Source organism: Anabas testudineus, chromosome 2 (assembly GCF_900324465.2).
Source record: "Anabas testudineus chromosome 2, fAnaTes1.2, whole genome shotgun sequence".
Lineage (NCBI taxonomy): Eukaryota > Metazoa > Chordata > Actinopteri > Anabantiformes > Anabantidae > Anabas > Anabas testudineus.
Window position 1 is genome coordinate 19050704 of NC_046611.1, and position 19215 is coordinate 19069918.

The window sequence follows — 19215 nt, forward strand, 5'->3', positions numbered from 1 at the left end:
ACCATATGCACCAAGCAGATTATTATCATTCATTTGGACTCACGTTAGCTGAGGAATAGATGTTCACTGTACCTGTGGGCAGTAGTATACTGGGGCTTTACAGCTCTTCTCTGCTGGTCTGTCAAAGACAGCCCTATCATTTCCCTGATCTGAATCTCCATCTCTTTCTATTTCATCGGTTTTTCCATCTATCTTTATTTTCCTCTCTGCTATTTCTGTCTATCTCATCTCTGGATCTTTCTGATGGTCAGCAGCATTCATAATTCCTAAATGTCATTAACTCATGAGGCCAGGCAGGATGCTGTAAGTGGATCGGGGGGGTGATGGAACAGGGAGGTCAAAGGGAGGGGCAAGAGCAGAGAAATACAGTAAATTCGTCTTCATGGCCTCTTAGAGACTCCGAGATTTGATTACAGATACAGGCCAGAAACAGAGAAGATAGATGCAGACGGAAGCAGATAAAACGCATGTTCACTCTGCTCCTGCTTCACATACACACTCAGAGGAGAAGAAGTCAGAAGAAAAATCTGATAAAGAGCCAGGCAGCGGAGGGCCACAAGGCCTGGTAAGGAAATCTGGGAGAGGCCTGATGACTTCAGCACTGCCTGAGGAAAACCCGGTTTGCTAAAAGGTTGGAGTGTGATATCTGAGAGGAGCCACTTTCACCTCGCAGAGTGCAAAATTTAATCTGTGCGATTAGCAGGCCCATCTGTAATCTGTACACCACCTTCAAAGGGGCCTAGAGGCGTGCTTCTCCGCCCTCGGTTGGACAGGATCTGAACTGCATGACTCGACAGTATCTAACTCAGCCCGATAAAGGTTGTCACCCGTGTGTACGTAACACCTATCTGACAGCATGTTTTATGGTTTTAGGGATCTGAAGTGTTCGGGAATCACTTCACTTTTCCTGTCACATTCACTTAAGGACGACTAAGACAAGGTGTTCTGAGCAGCAGACCGCGTTCGAAGATCTGACAGAAAACATAGCTGCTGCCTTTTGAGCTGGTGTCGTTGCAGAACGACGTTTGTCGACACTCACTGCTCAGTTTGACAAATCTGCAGAGTTCAGGCTATTTGACGGACAGAAAAGAGTGAAATGAGGAAAAGAAAATTCAAACTATGTGTAATCATACAATAAATTTCACCTCTGAACGTGCCCCCTGGTATGTGGCACCAAGACCTCGCAGCATATCCTTCGATATTAGTTGTTATAGATTTCATAATAATCTAGTGAAAGGCTTCATAAATCAAGTTACTCAACCACAGTGATGCAACGATTCTGTACACCGCTGGTACGACTTGATCTTGGACCGTTATATACACACATCGCCACATCATTATATTCTACAGTCATAGATGGGATTCACATGCACTGAGCAATACTACTAATACTAATCTGGACAAAAGATGCTTCAGCATATTTATGTCCAGTACAAGCATGCAATGATAAATGCAAGCTTTATAGAGCTTTATGATTTCAAATGTTTAACGAAGGGGAGTCTCAGAGCTTATAACAAGATCCAATAAAGCACACATGTATTTTCTCAAGATCTAAAGTGGAGCTTGTACCACCCTCACAGTTCAATGCAGTAATGTTTTTTTTTTGGTGTGTCCTCCCACTGGCAGTTTCTGATGTCCCTAAGTGGCCAGAAACATCATCGGAAAGTATTAATTCACGAAGACTGATTTGTTTCATTACTTCATAAAACCACCAGTAAAGGCGGAGACATAAATCCAGTGCTCAAAGTACATTATCTACATTAGTCATTCTTATCACCACGAATTATCCTGCGCTTTTTTGGTGCAGACATTCTTCAGGTCCAACGTTTGGCCCTCTGTGTCTTGATTTACTAATCCTGTGCAGATTTGTGCGTCTTTGTTTAACAGCAATGGCTCCAGGTGACAAATCAGAGCTCTAATCACCGTAGGTGTCTTTTTTTTTTTTTACTGGCCACTAAAGCAGATTTACCACAGTTCAGTGAAGTAATGGCACAAAGACCAGCAGTTGCTCATTATTATCCGCTGTACTGAGGCAGAGCATGGAGGTAGCTGCAGGGATGTCAGCGTCTGATTAGCAGAGCTGACTGCAGGGTGTTTTGTTTGAAGCTAAAAAAACATCACATGTATATGTTTCCTGGAAGCAAAGCACATTTTCAGCTGTGTTTTAAAAAAATTATATAAAAAATATATATATTTTATAAATATATAACAGCCACAGGGCCAAGAAGAGTTTTTTTTTTTTTTCTATTGAGAAAGTGAATCATTTATATTTTGAACTGAGATTTGGACACTTTTGTTGAGAGATTCAAGTTAAACACTGATTGAAAATGGTATGGACCTATGATTTGTGCTCACGGCTGCTAGATCCTTGAAAATGGGCAAGCACAGTTTGCAGGGATGGCTGGTATTCTAGGCTAAACTGAAATGTGGAAAACACAGGTGGCTGCAATGTCACCACTTGTTAACCAGCCAAATGCATTCAAACCATAAGATAGCAATTGCCAACTGGGCAGCTATTCCTTTGGAATTAATTCATTTTGACACAAAATGTTGCTGTTTTAAAGATAAATTACACACTAATTTATTTTTTGCTGTACAAATGAACACACAGAGGTGCAAAATTCAAAGTGTTTCAATCTTGAGGTCCGATATGACGTCAAAAACGATGCACGTAATTTGTGTCAAAACATTTCACAGATGCAGGCATTTAACATTTAGTTTGTGTTTTCGTGGAGCTCAGAGTGTTGCTGGTCTTTCTGCACACCATGACGACTGAAAACTGAGAAGAGTAAAATTATTGCAGCCATTAGAGACTCTGAGTTATTAAGAGAACTTGGATAACCTTTCCTTCTTGTTCATAGGCTGCGCTGTCTGTATACATAGAGCATACTATGTAACATATACATTCATCTGTTGGGCTTCATGTAAATGTATAAAACTAAACTTTTATGTGCAGTACTGAAGTCTAAGCCAACAACTTAGACAGAGATCTTCCTATTTCTATTCTGTCAGCTAGAACTTATTTCTTTCAAGGTTCACAGTTATCAGAATTAAACATCAGTTCACGCTTAGATTTCTGAAATTAATAAATGAGCTGTGTGTGCAAAATTGACTACGTGTTGTGTTTGTTTTCCAGTCACACGCATCTACAAATTTAAAGACTTACTTCACACTTGGCAGGTTTGCATACGTCAACAGTCTAAACTGCAAATGATAATGAATGTCAGTGTAAGAATGGCTGCTAGGGTCATGAAGCATGACACTGCTCACGCATCCAGTAAAAAGATGGTCTCCACTCATTATTTGTGTCGTTATCAGCCCAACCCCCTCAACACACTGTTTCTAATTGGTGTGTACTCATGAGGCTGCCGCTGGTGTTTCCACAGATGCAAGTCATTAATGTTACCCCCTGCCTGGAAGTGTAAGACAACCTGAAAGACACACACACACAAACACAAGTTGCCATGGGAACCGCTGGCATTTAATGAATGATTGATGATGATGATGAATGAAGAGGTAAATCAATAAATGGACATGCTTTCAGTTGCAATCCCAATCTTTTTATGTCTTGTCCTCCATCCATCAGCCGTTCGCCATCCACCGCCTCGCGACACCCGGCTTCACTTCTCTCTCACAGACACAGATTTCAGCTCACCTTATCAGTCAATCACGGCAAAGTAACAAGGTGAGGGGACAGCAGAACGTCTCCCAGTTTTATTAGAACTCGACAGATGGAACCATAACCAAATAATAAAATAAACCAGAAACAGTGAATGATGACTACAGCAAACGCACTACATCATGAAAGTTCAAATGTTTACCAGAGCATTTGATATATGTCTTCTTTGTTGTATATTACTTTATATATTTACATATGTTATTCTAGAGCTTCATTTATTGACATCAGATTTCTTTAAAAAAAAAATAAAAATAAAAACACTGCTGATAGATTTGGTCTCTGCATAAAATAAAGACGAGATGAGTGCTGTCCACAAACAAATGAGACGATGTTGAACAAGCTCTGTGTGCCACTCCCTTTACCCAAAGTTCTTGGTATCCACTAGCAAGTTAGGGACTATTACTAAAATCAGTTTACACTAAAAAAAACATCAAATATTTAAACAGGAAGTCAATAAAATGTAGTCAATCATAAGCTATAACATAGACTAGAAAAAATCAGTTTTACAAGGGACAAGCAAGATATTATAAGATATATTAAAATACAGATTATGGAAAATAACCACTGATATTCAGCCATGTACACTAATGTTATTGTATGGTATAGTTTTGTTATTTAAGGCATGTAGTGTTATTTTTGTGACTTTTTAAACTTACCTTTAAATTTTCTCAGTTTAAAATTATTATTATTATATGCTTCATCATATCCTCGGTCAGATGTCAACCATTAACCATAATACATATTCTATTCCTCAATTAATTGTGTCAGTTAACTAGCGAGTTAGCTAGAGTGTAGCTAACCAGCTGGATTCCAGCTAGTGGTACGTTGCACATTAAAGCTTAAATACAAAAAATTAAGGAGTGGTGTTCCTATAGGTTTCATCAATATGCACAGAATCTGTGACTAAAACTACTGCTACTTAAAGAACAAATGCCAAACAACAAACTCGCCATAATAAAAAGAAAAAAGAATATATGGAAATTGAGAAAGTGAAAATTAAATGGAAAAAAAAAGAGATTATACAAGATGATAGGAAGTTCAGATGAAAGATCAATTACATAAATTAATTGTTTAATTAACAGTGCTTAAGTTTTCTAATCTAACTCATATTACATTATATATCAAGATAAAAATATAGATCTTTGAATTTTGTAGTTTGTTTTTCATCCAGCAGATATTAATAATACTCTTAACCTAGTATAACTTGCGAGATTCCGCTGTTAATATACTCTAACTTGTATTTCTGTTTCTACACGTTAGTGATACAAATCTTAAACTTAAGGTTAGTACCATCATCTTTAGATGATCCACATTTACCATAATACCTCAAATATAGGTTCCTGTAAAAAAACATTTCTAGTCATTCTATCGTAAATTTAATATACAAATTCTTTATTTCCATAAGAAAAGCTCCAGCTTTATGTAGTCACAAGAACTGTACATATACAGCAGGTCTTCCTCGAAAACATTTCTGTAATCCATCAACTATAGTCCTAAATAGATGCCTTCAGTCATATTGTTCACAGTAAATGCAACACACTGATTAAACGTACCTGTGGAAAAATGACACATTTCTGACATAACAGGAACAATAAATAGCCCATGAAAATTACTTCAGTCTCACTCTTACCCCAACATGTCGAAGAGTTAGAGTTTAAGCTTCTGTGACAACAACTTTGCTTCATTGTTGCACGGTTCCCAGATCATGTAAACCATGTCCAGCATTCTGAGCCCTGCCAACAGATGTCCCGCTGACAGCTCTTGGCCTCATTCAGGGTCAAGCTTACGTCAAAGGTCACCACACTCTGCAAGAGTGTACCCCTCGGGACATTATGGATGAGTCAGGACAGCTGAACGCCCTCTGAAACTCTTCATAGTTACTCATCGCTCCGATAACTCTGCAGGGCAACAGCGATTAGAAAGGTGTAAGAGCTGTGTGTACGTGTACATGCATCAGAGTGTCTGCTTGGGTGCTGACCTGTATTTTGGTGGGCTGTGTGCTCCACTCTGGATCTGGTCCCTAGCTGCCTCTGGTCTGTAGGAGTTGCATCTTACCTACAGAAAGAACGTTGAATTGATTATTTAACTGTGTGCACCCTGAGTTTTTCAGACCCCTTTCTTGTGATTGGCACTAAAAGTGGAGAGACCACCAGTGTGACCTGTGGTACAACACAAAAACATGCTACAGCCCCCGAGTCACCTGTTGGAGCTGTCTTGCAGAGATCACTTCATTAACAATTCATAACCTAAATAGAACGTTATTAGCAGAGTAGTAGACTGCTGCAGAGAGGATGGCATGCCTGCATGTTTTTTACTGCATGAGGGTACGGAGTGTTTGTCCTGGTTTTTACAAGTAAATCATCTCTACAGCACAAATCATTAATACAATGTTATGCATGTATGTATGTACAAACCCAGAGATCTTCAGTTTACGAGCATGTACAGGAAACAAAATCAACAGTGAACCATGCTGATTTCCTGTCAGTCAACTATGCCAACTACATTTAGCTACAACGTGACCTTACTAGTTCAAGACCTCATTTTACTATTGTCATACAAAATAGAAATTAACCAACATGAGCCCTGGTTTGCTCAAGAGTGTGTATTTAGAAATTGGCACTAGCATGGAAATTGACAGTGTGGCAAAAATAGTTAGTGTGTGTCCTTACATGAGCATAGCTCAAGAAGAAGAGCTGGTTGTTGTTCAGTCCGACTCCAGGTAGCAGAAGCTCCTCCACACCACCTCTGCTCTCATCCACCCACCGCCTGTACGCCTACATGCACCAAAAAAAAAAAAAGTTTGCTCTCTCCGACTTCTTCCCTTCTCATGTTGAAATACAAGTGTACTTAATAACCTAATAACAAACACATGCCAAACTAGTAACAAGCACAACTGTGTCAGTGCCAGACAATGACTCATTTGTACGTTTTCCTGGCACTAGCCATCATCATGTTACACCTCTTAAAATTACACCTGTACATCTCTTTGTGCCAAGAAAGCACATTTTTACAAGCTCCAGAGAAAGTTTTATTGATCGTACCCTGAATGCTTCCCTTATTCCTCCATTGTCTGCGATGTTTTCAGCCAGAGTCCTCTTGCCTCGCACCTACAAAACGAAACATCCATAAAGCACAGCTTGCCACATCATAGTCCTTTACAGAGTATTTAAAAAGGTTATAAAGCTAATAGTGGATCAGACCATGCTGGCTGTGAACTGTGCTCTTACATTCAGGCCTGCCTCCTCCCAGTGGTAGTCATTATACTGATCAATCATACACTGGGTCTTGTCATTGAAGGCTGTTACAGATGAATTGCTCCACCACTGGTCGAGGTTGCCATTCTTGTCATATTTGCGGCCTGTGTAGAAAAACCATTGCATACAAAATAATTTATAATAAAGAAAAATAAATAAATAATAAAAAGAAAAACACATAGCCAAGCAGAAACTATTTACCATTGTTGTCAAAGCCATGAGTTAATTCATGACCGACTATCACGCCAATAGCTCCATAACTTAAAGATCTGAAAATAGACACCAACAGGACGACGTTTGAGTCATGTGCCTCCTTTTCTAAGTACAATAAGTTAAAGCCAGCAGTGTGGAAAAACAATTACTTGTACATTGACTCCAGAATTATATTTTACAGCATTGTACATTCATCAAAACCCAGCTTTAATTTAGCAAATGAAGTCCTTTGAGAAATGCTCAGACTGGCCACAGCTTCTTTTTGGATTTTCTATTAGGAAGTTCATGTCAGAACATACTCCTGAGGGTGAATCACGAGGCTGTCATTTCTTTGATCTATTAGTGGAGTACATCACATTTCTTTCATTTCATTCTCACCTAGGATACTCTTTTCCCCAGAAGAAAGGTTTTTGAAGCTCTCCGGCAGGAAATCCTAGGTGAGAAAATCAAAAGAGCATTTGTTTGTGTTGATTAGCTCTGTCCAGACACGATTTATGCACTGTAGATGGTCACATCATTTTCAAATGCCTTATTTTTTCTATTTTAGTGCTTGTGCTGCAAAGTAATCATATACTGTGCCTTACTGATTTGATTTGTGGAAGAACTGTAGAAGGCATTGACAGTTGTTGGGTTTGTAAACCACCTGAAACACAAACGCACACACTATGGTATATTACTGATGAGGCAAAACACAACAACAACAACAACAACAACAAAAACAAAACACAAGTTAACATAAATTTGGTTTCTCCTCGTTGCTTTGTTTTGCTTCTACTAATACGCCAACTTTTTCATCTAAGTTATGCATTAAAAAACATCTTGAAAATTTTTTAACTTTATGCATCCCCGCTGTTTTATTGTCCAAGATTACAGACTAGTCCCACCACTCACTCTGTACGGGGCACCCTCTTTCGAAGCCAGTCGAGATCGGAATGGGCGATGAAGTTCAGTGTCTGCATCACGTTGCCATAGTAGTCCGTCTCACTGAACTTAAGCTAAAATGCACATGAATAAAAAAGCAAGTAACCCCAAACTTCAGATAAGGCATGTGTGCAAATGGACATATAAAATGTATATTTAGAGGCCTGTAGGAATTACTGACAAGCTTGCAAAATCTGTTAGTAAAATAATAAAACATATTATGTACATTTCTACGTACTTATTTACTTAAATCAAATCCTGCTGTAGCTTCTTTGCTACAGTACCAGCGGACATCACGGTTATACAAACCTGCTTTAAATCCTCATTGAGGTAGGTATCATTCAGAATGAACTCGGGGTAACCAACCTTTGCCAGTACAGCATGAGCCTAGAGAGGAACAACAGTAGATGAACATAAAGCTGAGACTTTTACATAATTATAAATTAAAATGTATTCAACTGACAGAAGTGCAAAGGTAGAAATAACATCTACTGGATGAAACAAAGAGACTCAAGGCCACACTGCCACAGCAGAAAAGGTCCATAGTCCTCACGATATGGGTGTTGTACACACCAGTGTAGGTGTTTTATTAGGTGAATTAGGTGAACTCACAATGGTCCTGTATTATCTAAATGCTTTCAATGTTGTCATCTTATCAAAGTATAGCTTGGTTCAAGTAGAGACAAAGTACACCAAGAAAGGAATGAAGAAAACTGTACAGCACAGCTCTGTTGAAAAACGTCTATCAGAGTGTCCTAGAGTTTAAGGTTCTACTATCAAATGTGTTGTTGTATCCAGCCAACAGTCCAAATGCCAAAGATATTTAATTATGTGTAAAAAGCATCAAGTTCTCACACTCAAGAAGCTGTAAGTAGAGGTTGATGGCATTTTTGTTTGCAAAGACATGAAACAATGAGATGCAGCAGCATCCTTCAAAATCAAGTCAGGTCCAACTGACCTGCTCTGAACTGCACAAAGGCGAAGTTTGATACAGTAGTTGAACAATAAAATAAAGTGTTAAGAGACATTCAGGTTTTCTTGCCTTTTCTACGGCTCTCTTTTTTGTTGGTTGATCCATCCAGTCATTCTCTTTCCCCAGCATGTCGATAAACGCCCAACGAACTCCCTTGATCAGCTCCTCCATCTGATGCACACACAAATTAACACACAACACACAGGACGACAGAGGACTAAAACTGTGATGGTCTTCGAAGGGCTTGTACCTCGATGTCTAGACGTTTTTATACCTTGGGAGTGACAATGAAATATTTTGGAACAGGGTTTAGGTTTTTTTATATCACTTAAGGTCCTCAAAGATGGAACTACAAATGTGTGTCCACAGCACGCTAACCAAATGTATTTAGATTACAAAACATTAAGTAGCTGACATCAATGCACTCAACACACACATCTGTTACTCACCTAAATATATACAAATATTCAACGCTGATTTAGGACAGACATACAGCATACACGCACCATGTGTTTCTTGTCCTCCTGAAAGTGTGTGTTGACAAAGAGGCGCCCGGTGGCATAAACAAGCGAGTTCTCCACGTAGTTGACACACTTATCCCAGCGTGGAGTCAGAGAGGTGGTTCCCGTGGTTACCTGGTGGGGGTGTGAGAGACAGAGATGGAAGGTGACATTATTGTCTGTCCCTCCACAAAACATTATTAAAGTGGCATGCTTTGAAGCTGTTTGCCTTTTACTGATGACCTCCCACTGAATATTTAAAGCCTCTAAAGGCATTTCAGAAATGCTCCCTAACCACCATTTGTCTTTATTCTTTAACACTTACTGGCCTTGGATGTAAACACTTCTTTGAATGTTCTGTCATATTTTTGTAAATGTGAAGAACTTTGTAGCAAACAAGAAAGGTGCGTCTGCATGTATGAAATTGGTTTAGACTAATTGACTTACAATGCAATACACAAGAGAGACAAAGCTACAAAACAAAGTTATTCAGACATAAAAAAAAAGAATTACTAATGTGTAGACCTGAATGCTGTTTCAAAGACCAGGTTACAATGACAGGAATTAACATTTGGTAGACAATCAATGAATTACCCGTTTACAGTATTTATTCAGTGGCATAATAGTGAAAAAACAACAGAGAAAACAGTGTTTGCAAACACTTATTGTTCATATTATTAGTAAATTCTGTAATGTGGGAGTTAAAATGTAGGTAGCTAAACAGTGAAAAGTTTTGTTTATAGTAGCTACATAGCATAAATTAAAAAGTTCATTTCTGTGCTTTAAAGTCAACCACTTTCCAGATATGCTGTAAAAAGTGGGATGAAATGTGCAAAAGGTGCAAAATGTCAATGAACTGCTTTACAGAGCATTTAATGCCCTTTTACATATTTAACAACTAAAGGAGTGTTTAACCATTTAGACTATGTAACAATGGAAAAAAATACAAATATGAAAATGGATTTTGGAACATGCTGTCTGTACTAACCCGTGCATAGTCGAGGTATCTGTAAAGAAAACGACGGCTCAGAGAGGTAATCCTGGAAAAAACTGTCCTCCACTGTACATAGTTAGCTACAGTCCTGAAAAGAGAGAAAGAGGGGCATTAATTAAATGCCTACATGGAGCTTCATTATACAATATAATATACTTATAATGAGAGACAGGAGCCCCAAGCCCCAGTGTGTGGTCATCAATCTGTGTGTGTGTGTGTGTGTGTGTGTGTGTGTGTGTGTACCTAGGATCGGTGGTGTTAATGAGCTTGAAAAGTTCCTTGAAGTACTGTGGAACACGGACAATGACAGGCTCAGAGGAGGAGATGGACCGAACCGGGTCGCCTTTAGAGTCCACCACAGCTTTTACAAAGCCCAACCAGTCAAACTGTAAAAGAGACATATTTATATTATTGATATTTTATCCAAATTGTCAGTAACGCTTATTTTTCCTATATTTCATCATTTTCATGCACAATAAAGTAACAATGTCACAAATTGTCTCTTTCAGATATTTATTTAAAAGGATGGATGAGATGCTGCAGTATTAATGTAACTATTAAGCAATACATCATACATAAGCTTAAAACTATTCACTACAAAACCTGTGCTATCTAATTATAGAGAAAACATATCAGATGTGAGAGAGCGGTTTAATCTTCTCATTTACTGCTTGGACAGGAAGCAATGACAAGCTATTACTTTTTTGCCCAATAGTTTTAAGACCATAAAAACAAAAACAGAGCTGGACAAACGCTATATGATGTTTACAACTTATGTATATAGGTAAAACAAGCTAAGGTTCCGGCTCAGTGCTTTGCAGATTGTCATATGAAAAAAAAAAAACAAAAACCAAACAAATACAAGCATGAAGAAAGTGACGTGTTTTTTAAATGAAGCTTTTGTGGTAGTTGGATTTTGTTAGTCTTTGTGTGTCTGTTTATACTTAAAATACCTGTGGTATGGAGCGCTGTAGCCGAGACAATGTGTATCTGTTGTACATGTTCTCACTGGTGCGGTTCTCATAAGGAATCAGGATCTGTGGACACAATGAGCAACATTACACTGACATGACTGATCACACATGGGCACATAAAATAAACTCCCTTTATAATGTCAGTTAAGTGGATGAATTACTTTAATATGTCACGGTTAACAACACTGGATTTTAAATGGCCCCAGAGCCATGCAGGGCTATCAAGTCATTTCCATACATTAAATGGGGTTATATTTATCATGACGTCTTTACGTGAGCAAGTTTGGTCTCGAATGCAAGAGCCTTTTCCATCTGGGTCTGTGCTGCTTTCTCTTGTGCGCCCAGCATAACGGCTGTATCCACCATCAAACTCAGCAAAGCTGCACGATACTAAAGAAAGCGAGAAGGGCAGAGAAAAGGGAAAAAATGACATAATTTATTCTTTAATTGCTCTAAAATGCAGTTACTCCCCTACTGAACATCAGTATCAAGACTTACAGGAGTTGACAGACCTAGCGCTACTTGCTATACAGCATTACCGTCTTAGGATAAACCCTATTTGATGTTAGGATAAAAAGCCTCATAGCCTCATTAGGAGGATAGTGGATGCTCTGTAGGGTGGAGAGAGCGATGCTAAATACTGAGAAACTAGTCAATGCATATTTTTTCCATTATTGCCTAATGAGGCAGCAAATTGTTATAGACTGTAATTAATTTCTTTGTATTTCAAGTTTCCAGCATTTGTGAAAATGTTAAATATACAAAGAAACTCTTGCTCTGATACAAACACCCAACGTTAAAAGCTGTTATTTCCTGCAGCTGAAAAATTCTGCTACAACTTATCACTCAAGCAGGAAAGAAATGGCCGCTGCAGAAAGAAGAGGTTTTAGATGACAGATTAAAAGAGATGAAAGATGAAGCAGGAACTCACCGCCTGGGCAGAGGTAGTGTTGGTGATGTAGTCCTCTCTGGAGGGCAGAGACAACGACGCCTGATCGAGCTACATGAAGACAGAGGGGACAGGTACAATTCAGCTGCTTTTGGGCTTGTTTATTTAGCAACAGGAAAAAGTTACTGAGCAAGATGTTAAATCTCTACACAACATTTCCCACACTAGTTTGCATCTTTTAACTAGAAATTGTGCCTATATGAAATCAGAGATAACCGTAAGGAACTGATAAAATGAAACTGACAAGAATTAAGGCCACTTACTTGATCAAATGACTTCCTAGTTTAGACAGGGCTGTGGCTAACCATTTCATTTAAACTTGGTTCGGTAAAACCACTAATTTGTCCTTTTGTCAGACAATAAGTCCTTAGGTTCTGGCCTTACTGTGATATATGGCATGTTCTCCCCATTACACTTTATTTGCATGACATAAAACCAATGGCTTCCTGGAAAGTAGGAAATCAATTAAAGATCCTATGGTTTGGATAATAGTGGTCAACAATACAAACAGTATTCACAATTTATACTAAATTGATTAAAATCCACAAACTCTGTATATTTGTTTTGAAAATTTGAAATATGCCAGCAATATTTAAAGGTGATATCATACAAAAAATATTCAATTATTCAACTCAGTGCAAATCAGATATTTTGGTAAAGTTTACAAACCTTCAGCTTTTTGCAATAAACAAATCAAACAAGGACAATTTAACTAGCCAGACGCCAACTTCTGGCAGCACTCCTCAGCAATCTTAGTCCATCCTCATGGACAATGGCCTCCAGTACATAAACAATCTTGGGTTTGTGTACTACAACTTTGCTCTTCAAAACCCACCAGAGATGTTCTATGGGGTTCAATTAAGGACACTGTGACTCTTCCAGAACTTGTTCTGCAACCAAGCCTTAGTGGACTTTGAGGTATGTTTGGGGTCGTTGTCATGTTAAACAGTCCAATGACACCCAAGCTTCATCTTCTTCATGGGTGGCATGATATTTCCTCCTATGATGTCCTGATACTTGAATGAATCTATCATGTATTCCACACTCTCTGGGATTCCAGAGACAGAGGAAGCAAAGCAGCCCCAGAGCATCACCAAACATGCTGGAACTGACTTTCCTTGTCTTTTGGGTCAGTAGTGGTATACCTCTACACGCCCTAGCATGGAAACCTTCAGCGTTTAGTGCACTGTGCACACTCATTTTGTCAAGACACCCAATTTTGTAAGGGTTTGAGGGTTAAATACAGGCAGCTGCAGGCACCAGCCAGCTATCACAGCATGAATAGCTGGCTAGAGATGGAGAGAAATGTCTAGTTTGGGTCTGTCCACCTACCTGCACTACTAAATCTAAAATTACCACATAATATCTTTTTAGCTACACGCATGCAATTCAAAAACATACTAGCTCTAGTTGATTGTGATGTTACTTTTTTGTTTTATAGATTGATGATGTAAAAAACATGTATAAATACATATATATAATACATACAATATAATGATAAAGGGGAAATGCAGATAGCTGACCTTGATGATGTAGTGTGAGGAGTTCTTGTCATCAGGGGAGACGTACAGGCGAACTAGGACACTCTTACTGTGCTGGTTCCTCACCTCTGCCAGAGTCTTGACGAGGTTCCACTGACCTGCTGACCACTGATACTCCCCACCGAGCCCATCCCCCACAACAGGCCAACGAAACTCTGTGTGTTTCAGTGTTTTTAGCATGGGTTTAGCGTCCACCTGCTCCAGTAAAGCTTTGTAAACAGACATCCAAAAAAATAAAAGGGTGTTAATTAAGATCAGTGTTTGTTTTTGAATCCTACAATATTTTATTGAAATTCACTATTTAAGTTTATATATTTTCTACCCTTGTGATCACAGGGCTACTTTCATTTTATAACCTGATTTATCATATTGCTTTTTCTTCTGCAGTAACCTAGATCTGTCAGGGAATCAATAAAAGCTAATCTTTTCCTATTTTGTAGTATCACTGTGTTTTTGTGTGTTTGCTCTTGACTGAGACCAGTTCCTGGTTGCGAGGACATTTTAGCTGGTCCTCCCTATTTCAAAGAGTCGTTTACGCAGGTTAAGATGAATTCTATAGTTAAGGCTAGAATTAGCCAGAGATGTCCTGTTCTGATCCAGGAAACTGATATCTGCACAGTTTCAGGCATATATTCAGGATCAGTTTCAGCTAAGTACAGAAGATCAAAATCTGACTCTTACTTTATGGAACTCTAATGTGATTTGTCTCAAGTTGCTGTTGTTGTAGCGCTGCTCTAATCTGCAGGGTGAATTTTGGAGCATGTTAATGTGAAAAATACTTTGGGCACACTGGTAATAAAGACGCAGACTGGGGCTGGTGAGAAGAATGGTTTCACTAAACTCCAACCTCATTTATCATTAGTAAATGGCGGTGGGCAAAACATTCAGCTAACAGTTTCTCATTTTCTACCAATACTGATGTGTTACTACATTATCTGGTTAAAATGACAAATGTAGCCTGCCAGGTGGTTTCAGTTGTCACTAATCAAAGCTAATTGTGTCAGCTTCACTGACAGGATACCATGATGTCAGCATCAGAAGCTTATCAGCTACATTTTATATTTTTCATCTCCAGTATTGGGATCAACAAGCACTGAGAAGTCAGATTATCAGAATTAATGTCCATCAGTGCAATGTCCTCCTAAGTGACAAAACCAAGTTTGCATGTGTACTAGACTTACTCTCGTTCATACAGGAGCGGTAGAGGATCTTAGCCTTGGTCACTGCCTCCAGTTCATCGGGCTCTGATGGCGCTTCCAACAGTTCTGATAGGAAATGACACTTTGAGTCATAACTAGGTCCTGATATTGAACTGTACCTGAATAAATATTAAGACTTGAGATGTCAGAAAAATTATTACAAGACAAATCTAGATACATATGTATCAAAACACAACTTAGAAGTTAAAGAATCACTCAATCTATTTATGTCCTGCAGAGACATTGACACCAACATGAAATATCCTGATGAATTTGTATAGCAAAATCTAAACTGAAGTGTTTCCATAAACCAATACGTTTCATTTTCAAAATAAAGTGTCTTTGACCTTGTTGTTTACGCCATTTACTGAAATTGCTATTGCGAAAGACTCATTTGTTTAGCTTTTTCTTTGCACAATAGAGCTCCCAGTAAAGTTTTATTTCCCTGTCTTTTAATAGAACATTGCGAGATTGAGTAGACTGATGGACACACTCAAAGTAATTCAAGGGTTCAAACACACCCTTGAGCTGGATGTCCACATGCTGCCGAAGCCATGGGTAGATGCCATATGAAGAGGAATCTTCAGGGATCGGGTTTTCCTTTAACCAACCTCCACAGGAAAAACTATAGAAGTCCTCACAGGGGTTAACAGACCGATCCATTTTACTTAGAATAGACCCAGCTACAGGAGGAAAAGAGGTTAAAAATACAGTCCCAATAATAACCATTAATTCCAGATACATCATTCACAACTGTTATATCTTATGCTTAACTAATTATCACACAAACAGTAGAGAAACTCAAAGTACTCAAGTATGAATTCAGCAGTTGTTTATCACATCTTCTGACCTGCTTCAATGCATTCTGGGGTCAGACAGAACTCCTCCTGATGGGATTTTTGAGAGACTAAGAGAACAGAAAAGAAAAAAATAAAATGTGACAGCTTGTTTTCTGAACAATAGTTTTGCATTGAAAAGGCAAAATGGATGTAAAGTAAATCTTATTATCTAATCTTATAAGCTAGTTTTAACACCTTGCACATCAAAGGATTTAGGTCAATATTCTATCTACTGTATTATTAATTATTAATTTAGTATTATTACATTTACTAGAGTACAGCATTAAAGTACCATCTCCTTTGTACTATGTGCTACTCTATAAATCTACTTCACTAATTTGTACTCAACCACAATAGTTGTCAGATGGAGATACTATGGGGATTAAGACTTTACATACAACTCATATGTGAGTTTAAATTATGACTTGTTATATTCAACCATAACATTTCAGCTGCACCTCAAACCAGACTCAGGTTCACTGCAATTTCCACGTATGTGCATGACATACAGTAAATAGGGAGGACTCTCTTAGGGCCCACACTGCATGCTCAAATGATAGTGATTATCATAGTGAAGTGTAATAAAGAACATTCCCACAAACCGCTCTTTATCAAAATGGGACAAATACAGACCAAAGTGCAGTTGATACAGCTGGAGAGCACCCAGACAGAGTAAACAGTTGGTAGACGTATGCCTGCCTTTATTTGTTATTTATTCACAACTTAACTTCGCAAGTATTCAGAAGCAAGTCTTCACTGTGATATTTGATTTTAACCTGAGGCCCGGTTGAAATGAATTGAAACGCCTCAAGAAAACAGAATAAGCCTTCCATTGTTTACAATACTTGCAGCATAACCACAGGGTTACTCATTCACTTCCGTTCCTCGACGGTGAACCTGCATGTCTCTCTAACCTCTTGGCAGAAACCGCTATTATGTGATGTGGTTCTGAGGGCGAACAGAGGCAGCACAAGCCCACGAAGTGAGTCGACAGATTTAGAAACCAAATCCTCATTGTGAACGGATGAGTGGAGCGTTGCAGAGCTGCGCCGCAATGTCTGACCTCTGAGGTTGACTGGTCTTGTTGTCCAGTTCGAGCTGCATGTGATGATTGCTTAATGTTGAGCCCACTCGTACTACAAGTGCAAACACTCACAACTTCAACCCTCCATGACCCACTTGGCCTGGAACAACCCCCTCTGACTGCTCCTTAAGAAATTCATACACAAGGGTTCACACACACACACACACACACACACACACACACACACACACACACACACACAGATGTCTGAGGCTCCAATGTCACTGCTAATGCCAACCTCATGTTCATTACTCAGATATAAAACAGGCCATTGACAAAAACATGCATGTCAACAAACAAATTTAACAGACGCACTCATTATCAAATGAAGAAGTGAAAAAATCACAACAGCCACTTGGCATTCCTGCTTCTGGTCATTTGCACGGCTGGAGACTAAAGGAACGTTTCCATTAGAGTGGGTGTGTGGTGGTGCATTCATAGGCGCATAGCATAATTACACTTCAGTGTCACCACAAGAATGTTGGGTCCCTCAATAACAAAAAGAAACAATACATACCCCAGCCCAGACACACACACAGGCACCATTATCGCAACCATGCACTACTGAAACTTTCTGTACTTTCTGAACTACTGTTCAATGTTGCCGTTTGACAAATACACTTCTTCGCAAATTTGCCAAAATAACTTTTAAGTAGACTTATACATCATGTCTGTTGAATACAAAGGTGATCCTACACAACAGCAGAGCTTAGCATACACACTGGAGACAGGTGGCAACAGCTACTATGCCTCTTCCTTAACATCTAAAAAATAACCTACCCTCCAGTGATACTAAAGCTTATTCACATCTTGTTCTTTGACCTGTACAAAAACAAAAATGTAAAAACAAGTTTTCAATCTTTTATAGTGTGTTATTATGTGTAATACCTTAATCTAGTTTTGCCGGGTTTTAGCTGGACTTCAGGTGCAGGTTGGTGGTTTCTTGCTCACTAGTACATCTATTCAGATTTCTTTCCAGTTCCAGCATAATTAATGCACTGCCCCCTATAAATAAATAAACACACCCTACCCAGTACTCTGTCATACAATTCCCTGCTAATTAATTTTACATTCAGCAGGAAATAATGCCCACAAACTTTCAACACACACATTCTTTTCTCTTTTCCCAGTGTTCAATTTGACTCCCACAGTGCATGTTGGAGAGTCTGAGGCTGTCTATGTGCATGTGGGTATGTTTGAAACCCTATATGACCTAAAAATAGTTTGACACAAGAACCCGCTATCCCTCCAAAACAGTGAGTTGGCTCCTACCAGTGAACTTATGTGTGTTATTTAGTCATGGCATGTACTATAATCTGAGGACAGCGTGCGCACTATACAATGCATTTCCACAAAATTCCTTACAAATTATAATGCAGGATGAGGGCAAAAGCGTGTGTGTGAGTATGAGAGTGTATGGACTTACCCAGTATGAGTGCAAGCAGCAGAGCGGCACAGAGACACACACACATGGCCAGAGCTATCTTGTAGAGACGATTGGTGCCTCTCTCTGGTTTAACTCCACCGCCACCTAAACGCTCCAGCTCCATGACTTACTAGATCACCCGAACACAATCACACACTGAGTACTGAGCACTGAGATGGAGAGGTAATGAGCAAATTAATACTAAAACAAAAAACAGGAAGGAAGCCAAAAATAAAAATAAAGAATCTGATAATAATCTAAAACCAAAAAGTTGATATCTTTCAGGAATAAAAATCTATAGTACAGTTTCCTTTTTACACACTCTATTGCTATCTTTTTGCTTCTTTACCAACATAAACACAACTTCATTCATTATCCCAATCTGTTGCACTCTTTCTGCTGCTATCTGTCTGTCTGAAGCTACTCTAACTTTGCCCCAGCTCTTCAAACTGTTCCTCCCTCCCTCATCACTCCTCCTCTCTCCAGCACAACACTCCACTCCACTCCTCTCCTCTCCTCTCCTCCCATCCCATCCCATCCCTCCCTCCCTCTTGGAAACAAGAGACCAGGCTTCCCATTGAGATGAAGAGATAATTTACTAAAATCATTGGCTAAAACAAGAACATTATCTGTGTGTGTGTGTGTGTTAACGCCTACAGACATTGTTAT

At 38.9% G+C, this 19215-nt stretch overlaps 1 protein-coding gene across 2 annotated transcripts; it reads right to left on the bottom strand.

The window, feature by feature from the left end:
• Nucleotides 1-3576: 3576 nt before the first annotated feature.
• Nucleotides 3577-18964, bottom strand: phex (phosphate regulating endopeptidase homolog, X-linked). 2 transcript variants are annotated; one of them, XM_026363842.1, is made up of 22 exons: nucleotides 18547-18964; nucleotides 16048-16104; nucleotides 15719-15880; nucleotides 15180-15263; nucleotides 13981-14207; nucleotides 12440-12508; nucleotides 11782-11898; nucleotides 11488-11571; nucleotides 10778-10920; nucleotides 10529-10622; nucleotides 9547-9675; nucleotides 9110-9211; nucleotides 8377-8454; nucleotides 8038-8141; nucleotides 7731-7789; nucleotides 7525-7579; nucleotides 7135-7202; nucleotides 6907-7037; nucleotides 6721-6786; nucleotides 6349-6453; nucleotides 5658-5734; nucleotides 3577-5577 (listed from the first exon to the last, which is right to left on the bottom strand). In XM_026363842.1, the coding sequence occupies exons 1-22, from the start codon at nucleotides 18668-18670 to the stop codon at nucleotides 5475-5477; spliced, it is 2238 nt and encodes a 745-aa protein (XP_026219627.1). In that variant the 5' UTR covers nucleotides 18671-18964; the 3' UTR covers nucleotides 3577-5474. The 2 variants fall into 2 exon arrangements, with proteins under 2 accessions (XP_026219627.1, XP_026219628.1); XM_026363843.1 differs by lacking the exon at nucleotides 18547-18964 and adding an exon at nucleotides 16951-17001.
• Nucleotides 18965-19215: the final 251 nt, after the last annotated feature.

Excerpts from the sequence above, each read along its gene's own strand:
- phex (XM_026363842.1), bottom strand. The coding sequence starts at position 18,670 with ATGGAGCTGGAGCGTTTAGGTGGCGGTGGAGTTAAACCAGAGAGAGGC. Across the intron at positions 14,208-15,179 it reads CCGCTCCTGTATGAACGAGA|CTTTACTGGAGCAGGTGGAC; the intron begins GTAAGTCTAGTA and ends CTGTTTACAAAG. Across the intron at positions 7,203-7,524 it reads TGGGGAAAAGAGTATCCTAG|ATCTTTAAGTTATGGAGCTA; the intron begins GTGAGAATGAAA and ends GTCTATTTTCAG.